Source organism: Chinchilla lanigera, unplaced genomic scaffold (genome assembly GCF_000276665.1).
Source record: "Chinchilla lanigera isolate Chin_1 unplaced genomic scaffold, ChiLan1.0 scaffold00057, whole genome shotgun sequence".
Taxonomy (NCBI): Eukaryota; Metazoa; Chordata; class Mammalia; order Rodentia; family Chinchillidae; genus Chinchilla; species Chinchilla lanigera.
The window spans coordinates 1,596,825-1,606,737 of NW_004955458.1; the positions used below are offsets into that span (position 1 = coordinate 1,596,825).

Below are 9,913 nucleotides of genomic sequence, written 5' to 3' on the forward strand. Positions count from 1 at the left end.
TCTCTGTGTCAAAGGCCTCCATGCGCCCAGCTCTGAGGTTCAGCCCCTCCAGCCCCTGGCACCCGACACCCTACTGCCTGCCTTCATCCTACTGTCCTGGGTGAGGAGAGGGCAGAAGGACGAGAAAGTGAGGCAGCTGGGTGCTTCCAAACTATAACCTCACCGTCATCCTCCCAACCCGCACCCTCCCGATTTCTTGCGGTCTCCTCTCAAACTCTTCTGCAAACTGAAACCATTCACTCCATTTCTGACGAAAAGCCCAAAGTTGGGAATGTTAGCGGTAAGGGGTTATGGGCTGGGTGGACAGATCTGGAGAGGACAAAAGGACTGGGGAGGTAGTTGCTGTGTAAGGAAGAAACAGGAAAAGGGAGAAGAGAGCCTCTTTTTTCATTACTCCCCCTTCCCCCAATTGAGGAGGCAGATTTACAGCCTTGGTTTGGGGGGGTGGTGAGCATAAGGAAGACAGATCTGCAGTTCTGCCCTCTGAGTGTCTGGGTACTTAGCTTTAACTCCCCCATTAGCATCAATCCCCATCTTGCTGCCCATCCGTCTTCTGACATCAGCTCCTTCCCCTCTCTGTAGCCCGGGCTTTCTGACCCTAAGTGCCTTTTAAAGGGCCAGTCTAGACCCTTCTCTCTCCCTCCTCCCACTCCTGGCAGCAGGCTGGGGCGAGCGCGCATGCGCACTGCACTGGAGCCCACCTCGCTAGAGCCAGAGTAGACAGAGGGCATGGTAGGGGTGGAGACTCTTCCCAGCTCTGTTCCTCTTAGACTCCCCTTACATCATGATCCCCATCTTTGTTCACTTCCCACTCAGGCCCAGGCCAAGTGCTTCGGCTGGGGGAGAGGTTACGGACACACAGGCTTTGTTGCTGAGAGCCGGGGAAGGCATGTGCATCTACAAGCAGATCCTTCCTCCCTCACTTCCTGGAGGCCCAGGGCAAGGGGTGTCAAGGGGTGCTGGCTGTTTTAAATTCTCAGCCAGCAGCGGGGGAGCACAGGTTGAGGTCTGAGGCTCCTAGGAGATGCCCTGAGCCCCACATTCTTAGCCTCCTTCCCAGGGATGGAGGCTGTGGGCTGTGGGAGATGGGAGATTTCAATTCTTCCTCTCCCTGTGAGGGAGGTGACAGGCCAGAGAAACCTGGCTCTGAATTCCTGCCTCCTCTTCCCTCTTCCCCAGCAACTGAGCTTAGGGGACAGAGGGGAAGCAGGCTTCCCCCCACTCTCTGCAGATACTGCAGCTGCACTCCAGGGGCGCTGAGAATGCCAGGATGCTTGGAAAGTTCCTCCCCTAGCAGCCTCCAGGCCTTTCTGCTGCAGGCCTCAGAGGGGCTCTCCAGGATCATCAAACCCCCGTCCTGATATCTGAAACCCATCCTCACCCCAGTGCTCTTCCTCTGGCCGTGGATGAGAGAGAAAGGGCGGGTGAGGGCCTTGGGAAAGTGGCCATGTTAAAAATAGGAGCCCCCAGATGCATCCCGCAATGACCCTTTATTTATCACCTTCCAAATCTCACTCTCAAAGAAGCATAAATATCCCTAATTCCTGCAGGCCAATCCTGAACTCATAAATTTCACTGGGGAGGTGAGCAAGGGAGGAGCGAGGTACAGGACAGAGGAGACGCTGCAGCCGCAGCCCAGGAGGCACGACGCCTCCCTCCGGGGTCCTCGTGGGAGGAGAGGCGCTTTCTCAGGGTTCTCCTCTGGGGATCGGGCTTTTCTGCCTGCACCCGCTGTCCCGAAACAAAGCGAAACGAGAACCAAAGCCCCCCTCTACCGATCTCCCCGCGTCCTTCCTCGGCTGCTGCCAGCGCGGTCCTTCCCGCCTGTCCCTCCCTTCCTCCTCTCTTGCACCTTTGCTCCTCTAAGAATTTCCCTCTCAGAGCCGTTGTCTGGAAAGGAAATTTCTGTCTCTCTTTCGGTCCGGACAGTGAAGTCCGACAAGTGCCTCTCAGTACCCGCGCTCCCGCGGCAGCGCGCTCGCCCCGCAAACGCGCCTCCGCTCCGCCCGGCCCCCTCCTTCGCGCAGCCCCCTGCTCGCCCGGTCTTCCCTCTGCCCCAGCCTTCCTCTTTGTGTCGCTCTTTGCCCCCAGTGTCCCCTTCGCGCGCCCCCCTTCGGTCTCCTCTCCTATCCCTCGCGACCCCGCCGCACCCGCGGACCCCGGCCTCCCTGCGGACCGCGGGGAGAGGGGAGGGGGTTAGGGAGCAGGTAGGGAGCGCGCGCGGCTCCTGGGGGGCGGCGAGGGGAGGGGCGTCCTCGCTCAGCAGCTGCGCCCCCCCTCCCTGCCGCCACCGAGCCATAAATCAGGGCTAAGGCGGTTTGGCCAATGGAAGAGAGACTCGTAAATCAGCCTGTCAAGCTCAGCCAATGAGAGGCGGCGTTAAATCAAGTCCTGTCAGCGCTCGACCAATGAACGGCCCTGGGCTGACCATAAATCTGCCTGTAAGAGACAGCAGAAGAGAGAGTGTGCGGACGAGCAAGAGCCGCGAGGGCGGGGGGCTGAAGATGAGGGGGGACGGGGCGGGGGACGCGACGGGGGCTGGGGACAGGCAGAGGCGAAGCGAGGCGCCGGGCGGGGGAGGGAGACGCGAGATCGAGAGAAAAAGGGTGATAACGGAGGCACAGGAGATGAAGACAGCCTCCAGGAGAGACGGACAGATGGAGAGAGACAAAGAGACGCGCGCGAGATCGCGTCAGGAAGTCCGCGATGGAGCTCGGTGTGGGCGGGCGACAGAGAGACAGACACTGACTCAGGCGCGCGACACGGCACAGGGCCACACCACTGCGCGGTGTCCCGGCGCCACGCCGCCCGCAAGACTTGGAGAGAGCCGTGCTTTCCTTGCGTTTCTTTCCCCGCATTCCCCCCCGTTTCTCAAAGGGGGTGGGGGGTGGGGCCGTGAGAAAGAAAGGAGGTTGCTTTCTTGCTAATACCTGTCTTCTGCAGCCTCAGACTCCAAGGTTTCTTCCTGTGTTCCCTGAGCCACTTTGCCTCCTGAAAATGTCACCTGAGTCATTTTTTCCAGCCACGGATCGTGGGGAAGTCCTTCTTGAGGTCTAATCTCAGCCCCTATTGCTGCACCTTCCTACTGTGAGGAAGCTTTTGAATTGCCTTCAAGGAATATGAAAAGTGAACCCTTTTACAACCCTTCAGAGAGTTGTCAACTTTCAGAATCTTAGAAGGTCTGAATAGGAAGGAAGGAAAGACTATTAGGGATCGCCTGGTGACTGGATCTTATTTTAGCAAGGCAGCTGTCCTATAGTGATTAGCCGTGTGTGCTGGTGAAACTCTGCCTTCAAATCAAGGCCACATAGTTTACTAGCCCTTTTGACCTTGGGCAAATTAACCTATTTGTGCTGCAGTTTTCTCATTTATAAGAAAGATATTGGGGCTGGGGATTTAGCTCAGTGGCAAAAGCGCCTGCCTGGCAAGCGCAAGGTCGTGAGTTCGGTTCCCGGTACCGGAGAAAAACCAAAAAAAAAAAAAAAAAAAAGAAAGATATTAATAGGTACTTTGTGGAACTGTTAGGAGGATTATACAAAACCATAATTTGCAGGATTTAGAATTGTACTACACTAGCTGAGTGTGGTGGCACATGCCTGTAATCCCAGCACTCGGGAGGCTGAGGCAGGAGGATTGTTGCGAGTTTGAGACCAGCCTGAGCTACAAAGTGAGCTCAAGGCCAACTTGAACTGCATAGCGAGGCCCTGTCTCAAAAAGACAAAAAAAAAAAAGCAAGAGTTGTACTAAGCTTGTGGGAATAATGCACCCTACTGCCCCCTCCCCCTTTCACACAGATCATGAAACCTGCTGGGTGTGGTGGTGCACACCTGTAATCCCAGCACTCGGGAGGCTGAGGCAGGAGAATCAAAGTGAGTTCAAGGCCAGCCTGGGCTATATGGCAAGTCCCTGTCTCACTCCACCACTCTACAAAAGATCATGGAACCCGAGGCCCAGACTGGTCCAGATGAGGAGGCAGCATTCCCGGGCTTTGGGAGTGTGTTGCATGTGAGAGTATCAGTCTTGTCCCCGCAAGCCATGATTCTTTCTGCCCTTGTTGGAATCTCTCTCCACTGTGTTCTCTCAACCATAGATGTGAGGGTAGGAAGGGTTCAACAGGCAGCCAAAGGGTTCATTGTAGAATGACTCTCATATTCCATCTCCCCTGCCCACCCTGCTCCTTGGCCCACCTACAATAGATAATAAATATTTCATGAAAAATAGAAGTCTCATTCTTCATCTTTCTCCCTAAGCTTTGGGGGAAAGAGAGGGCGCAGATCCCTGGGTCGTGGACCCCAGGTCGGGGCAGGGAGGACTGCCGGACTTGCAGTCTTTGTGGTACTTCCTGTCCTCAACCAGGAAGCTGGGAAGGAAACACAGAGAACCAGCGGCACCTGGTGGCCACAGGTGCTGTCTCGCTCTGCATGAGTGTGCCTGCAGGGACCAGATGTTGGTGATGCTGGAGGGGAAGGAACCGTGTGGTTTCCCCCAGGCCTGGCCCTTTAGGCCTCTAACCAGTCTCTGCTCTACTTCCATAAGCAAGAGTGGGGTGTTGCGGGTGTGAGTGACTTGGACCAAGTGAATTAGCCCCAAAAGGTGAGGCCCTGCCAGGGCAGCTGGAAACCATGTCTATCTTTAATTCAGCTAGGCTGAATAAGCTGAATTCTGTTTCCGAAGAGCAAGGGGTCCTCATCCACCACAGGGCCCTTTGCAAAGACAAGGGCTGGGCGCTGAATTTACTGGAATGGATGTCAAAGCTGGATTACCGGACTTTTTTTTTTTTTTTTTTGAAGTGACCAAACCTGTTTGCAGGAATGGGGGATTCTGACAACAATAGTTAGGGTCATGTGCCATTTCTGAGATGTTAAACAAAAAGGCAAGCTAGTTGGGCATGGTGGCACATACCTGTAATCCCAGCGCTCAGGAGGCTGAGGCAGGAGGATCGCCATGGGTTGGAGGCCAGCCTGGGCTACATAGTGAGTTCAAAGCTAGCCTGAACTATATAGCGAGACCCTATCTCAAAAAAAAAAAAAAAAAAAAGGCAAGATAACGGCTTACTTTGTTTACTTTGTTTATTTTTATGGTACTGGGGATTGAACCCAGGACCTTCTTACTGAGCTACATCCCCAGCCCCTTTTTATTTTTTATTTCGAAAGCATCTTGCTAATTTGTCCAGGCTGGGCTTAAATTTGTGATCCTCCTACCTCCACCTCCTAGAGTGCTGGGATTGTAGACCTGTGCTAGCATGCCTGGCTACCTCATATATTTTATAACCTGGAAATCTCTCAGCTGAAGGCTGATTCCCTGGCCAGGTTGTCTCTACTCTTATTCTGACATAGTTTCCCCCAAATCCTCAGCTGTTAGGTTCTGGCTCCAATCCTGCCCTATTTCATTTTTTCTCAGAAACCACACCTGATCATTAAAAGCATGTAATTAATTTATTAGTAGTTGACAGTACTCCGGGGCTGGGGATTTAGCTTAGCGGCACAGTGCCTGCCTGGCAAGCACAAGGTCGTGAGTTCGATTCCTGGTACCGGATAAAAACCAAAAAAAAAAAAAAATTGACAGTACTCGTTGGTTAGACTAGGGTTAAATACTGATCAGAGAATGGAGGAACTTCCTTTGGGGGGTGGAGAGGTTATCTGTGAAAATGTCCACAGGTCTCTACCCATTGTCATATCGGCGGCCCCTTTGGTTCTGGAGAAGACAGTCCTAGATTCTGGTGATGGGACACAGTTCTAATGGAGCCTACGGAAACTCTGGGGGCCTCGCTTTAAGATGGATCCGTATGCTTGGCGGAACTGGCGGTTCATGGCTGCATAGAGCACGGGGTTGATGCAAGCATTGAGCCAGGTGAGGTTGGCAGCAAGCATGTGAACAACCCGGGGAGCCTGGACCCTGGCATCCAGAATATTGAGCAACAAGAAGGGGATATAGCTCAGGGCAAAGCAAAGGAACACAGCAAAACACATTCGGGTCACCTTCCCAAACTCTGACGAAGAGTCCTGAGCCTTTCGGGCTGCTTTAGTCGGCTGGGACTTGGCAGATCGTTCCGGAGGGATTTTCTCCTCCGGGTGCTCAGGTACCTTGCTGTTGTCCTGGTTCCTCGCTTCTGATAAGTCCTCTTCCAGGGTCTGAGTGGTGGCAGCGCTGGCTGTCTCAGACGAAACCCCATCAGAGGGCCCTCTTGCTGTCATCTTGCTGTCCAGTTCCTTGAAATGACCGGGTATGGCCTCCTCTGTCCCCGCCACGTGGCTGGAGCGGACGCTCGCCTGTCGCAGCTTGTACTGGTCCAGGGCTTTTGCTGCTCGCTTCACCTGGCGATGGATGAGGCAGTAGAAGACACCCACGCTGCTAAGCCCCAGCACGAAGTAGATGCCCATGAGGATGGTGGTATAAGGCCGGCCCTTCAAGCGGTCAAAGCTGCAGGTGCAGACTACGGGTACCAAGATATAAATAGGCCAGAGGGGAGCAAAGCTGGCCACACCTATGACCCAGGTGCCCACCAGTGCCAGCACTATCCCCTTGGCACCGAAGACTTGGGGAAAGAGCTTAGGGTGGGCAATGAGGAGGTAGCGTCCCAGGGCAATGAGGCAGAGCGTGAGGATGGACACCGAGTTGGAAGCAAAAAGGAGAAGTCCAAATATCCTGCAGAAGGTGGCGCCGCTGCGCCAGTGCAGGTGGAGGTAGGTGTCCACGGAGAAGGGCTGCAGGAAGGTGCAGTAGAGCAGGTCAGCCAGCGTGAGGTTGGCAATGAGCAGGTTGAAGCGGGTGCGCAGCTTGGGCTGGAGGGCCAAGGCCAGCAGGGTGAGCACGTTGCCCACGGTGCCCGTCACAGCCACCACCGCCCCCCAGGCGACGGCAACGTAGCGATAGCTCAGTACAGACTCGTGGTAGCAGGAGAAGGTGGTGTCCGAGGTGTTCCGCATGGTGGAGGCTCTGACAAGACAGGAAGGGGAGGAGGAGGCAGCATCCACTTAGGTCTGTTGAACAGCTGTGGGGCTGTGGGCCCCCAAACTGCCCCTGGAGCAGCAGTTTACCAGCCCCCCAAGCCATTCTCAAACCTCTTTACCTCAAGGCCCCCAACTCCCTTCTTAGAGTCCCTTGGTCTTTTCCTATGCTCAAGGTTTCCCAAATTCTTATCAAAATCTCTCTTATCTAGTTTTTTGTCTTTTCTTCCTGCACCAGGAATCGAACTCACGACCTTGAGCTTGCCAGGCAGGCGCTTTGCCGCTGAGCTAAATCCCCAGCCCCCAAAAATCTCTCTTATCTAAATGGGTCTTAAATCTCCGTCTTCCTCAAGCCCTCAGCCTCTTCACTATCCATCCAGATGAGCTCAATAAACGCAGCACCCTCCAACCCGTCTAATTCCTTTGCCATTTCCAAAGACGACAGGGCATCGCCTTTTTGTATCCCAGATGCTGCTACAGCCTCCTCTGTCCCTGTCGTGCATGCACGCCGGCCCCGGCTTCTCTGTCTGTTACACCCGCGTGTGGCGGAGACCAGGGGAGCAGAGGTACGGCGCCGGCAAGGATTCCCCGGAGCCTCTGTCTTCATTCTCTCCAGGGGGAGAAGTCCGACTCACCCTAAGCGCAGTCCTCTCGGGACTTCACGCAGGAGGTCGTCTGCTCTCCTGTCTCCTGTTGCGCTAGACTGAAAGAATGAGAAACTCCCCCATTACCCAACCTCAGCCACTTCCTCCACCACCACCCCCACCCCCAGCCCGCCTCGGGTGGGTCCTACTCAATTTTCGTTGACGAGCGAAATCTGCACTTCTCTATTGAAATTCCCCCGCTGTCCACTCCAGCGTTGTCTCATTCTTTCCTATCTCCTTCCCGAGACCCACGCTCCGTTTCCTTCCCCTCTCTGGGTGGTGGGCCACCTATGAGACCATTGCGGGGAGCTTTTGAGACACGCAGACAGTCTTCAGGTCATCTGGGTCACTTCCCAAGGGGCTGAGAGAATGAACCAGGTTCCCGGAGCAATTCGAGGCCCCCTGGTAGCTCTGGCGGCTTGTTTTAGGGATGTACTGCTTTCTTTTCTCCAGGGCTTGCAAATTGTTTCAGCCAAAGGTGCCGTGTGACCTTCTAGCACATCTGAGCAGCGATGTTAGATAAAAAAAGATAGCGAAATAGGAAATGAAACATCTGGGACTCTGGTTTCATTTCCTACAGTGACTGGGGCTCCTGTTTGTTCATTCATTTGTCCATCCATCCATTCACTCCACAAATCTCTATTAAGCGCCTCGCATGCATCAGATCCTAAGCTAGACAATAGGGGCATCAAAAGGTCTCATACTGGGCTGGGGATATAGCTCAGTGGCATAAGTGCTTGCCTGGCAAGTCTGAGGTCATGAGTTCGATTCCCAGTACCAAAAAAAAAAAAAAGGTCTGGTACAAGGCTTTGTTTCCAGTCTAGTGGGGAAGACAAATTTGTAAGTACATAAAGGCTTAGTTGGTCCCTTAAAGCAGGGGTACCAGATCTGGCTGGTCACCTCTTTTTGTTTGTATTTGTTGAGATTTTTTTGGGGGGGGCGGTACCAGGAATAGAACTCATGACCTCAGGTTTGCCAGGCAAGCGCTTATGCGGCTGAGCTACATCCCCAGTCCCTTGTTTGTATTTGTGAGGCAGAACTTTGCTGTGTTGCCCAGACTGGCCTCCAACTCCTGGACTCAGATGATCCACCTGCCTCAACCTCCTGAGTAGTTATTTTTTCCATTTTGAAATGGTTGCACGACAGGCAATTTAGTGAGAACGTCACACACACACAGTGTAGGGGTGTAGTTTAGTGTGAAGGTCTTGAGTTCAACCCCCAAAACCACCAGAAAGAAAAAGAAAGGAAAAAGAAAGGAAAGGAAGGGAGCAGAGCCAGGTGTGGTGGCGAATGTCTATAACCCCAGCATCCAGGAGGCTGAGGCAGGAGGATCACTGTAAGCTCAAGGCCAGCCTGGGCCTACAGCATGAGTTTAGGACCAACCTGAACTGAATAGTCGAACACTCCCTGTCTCCAAAAAAAAAAAAAAAAAGCCAGGTATGATGGCACATGCCCATGATCCCACCACTCAGGCTGCTGAGGCAGGAGGATTGCTGTGAGTTCAAGACCAGTCTGGGCTACAAAGTGAGCCTGAACTGCATAGTGAGACCCTGTCTCAACAACACACACACAAAAAAAGAAAAAAAAAGAAAGGAAGGAAGGAAAGGAAAGGAAAAAAACAAAAGAGTGAGTTACACATTCATTTTAGAGCTGGCAGCTGGCATGGTAGTGCGTTGTTGCCCCAGCACTCTGGGAGGATCCCAGCCTGGGCAATTTAGTGGCTTAGTGAGAAACTGTCTCACAATAAAAAAATAAAAAGTATGAAGGACCTAGATTCAATTCCCAGTCAAAAAACAAAACAAAACACACACACACAGAAACAACTAACCTGAGGGGCTGGGGATTCAGCTCAGTGGCACAGTGCCTGCCTGGCAAGCGCAAGGTCGTGAGTTCGATTCCCAGTACTGGAAAAAAAACAAAAACAAACAAACAAACAAAAAAAGAAACAACTAATCTGGGTGGTGCATATCTGTAATCCTGGCTGAGGCAGGAAGAGCACCATGAGTTTAAGGCCAGTCTGGGCTACGTAGTGAGACACTGTCTCAACCCCCCCCACCCCCCCCAAAAAAATAAATAAAAAAATGGTTACACATTTTGGGCTGGCGGGGTAGGCCAGTTCTCAGTGGTAGAGCACTTGCCTAGGATGTGGGAGACCATGAATTTGATCCCCGGAACCACAAAGAAAAAATAGGTAACATTTTAAGTGGTTATGCAAGTACCTATGTAATATCCTGAATTTCATTACCCCATCACACAGTTTAAAATATTTACTATCAGACCCTTTAAGAAAAGGGCCTTTAAGAAAAGGGCTTTTTTTTTTTT

The 9,913-nt window shown here is 52.9% G+C and overlaps 1 protein-coding gene across 1 annotated transcript; it reads right to left on the reverse strand.

Annotated features, from left to right (window-relative positions):
- Positions 1-5,416: 5,416 nt before the first annotated feature.
- On the reverse strand, positions 5,417-7,668 carry Gpr84 (G protein-coupled receptor 84). Its single transcript, XM_005397219.2, has 2 exons — positions 7,583-7,668; positions 5,417-6,936 (listed from the first exon to the last, which is right to left on the reverse strand). Exon 2 carries the CDS (start codon positions 6,924-6,926, stop codon positions 5,736-5,738), a length of 1,191 nt encoding a protein of 396 aa, XP_005397276.1. The 5' UTR covers positions 6,927-6,936; positions 7,583-7,668; the 3' UTR covers positions 5,417-5,735.
- Between the last annotated feature and the right edge of the window lie 2,245 nt (positions 7,669-9,913).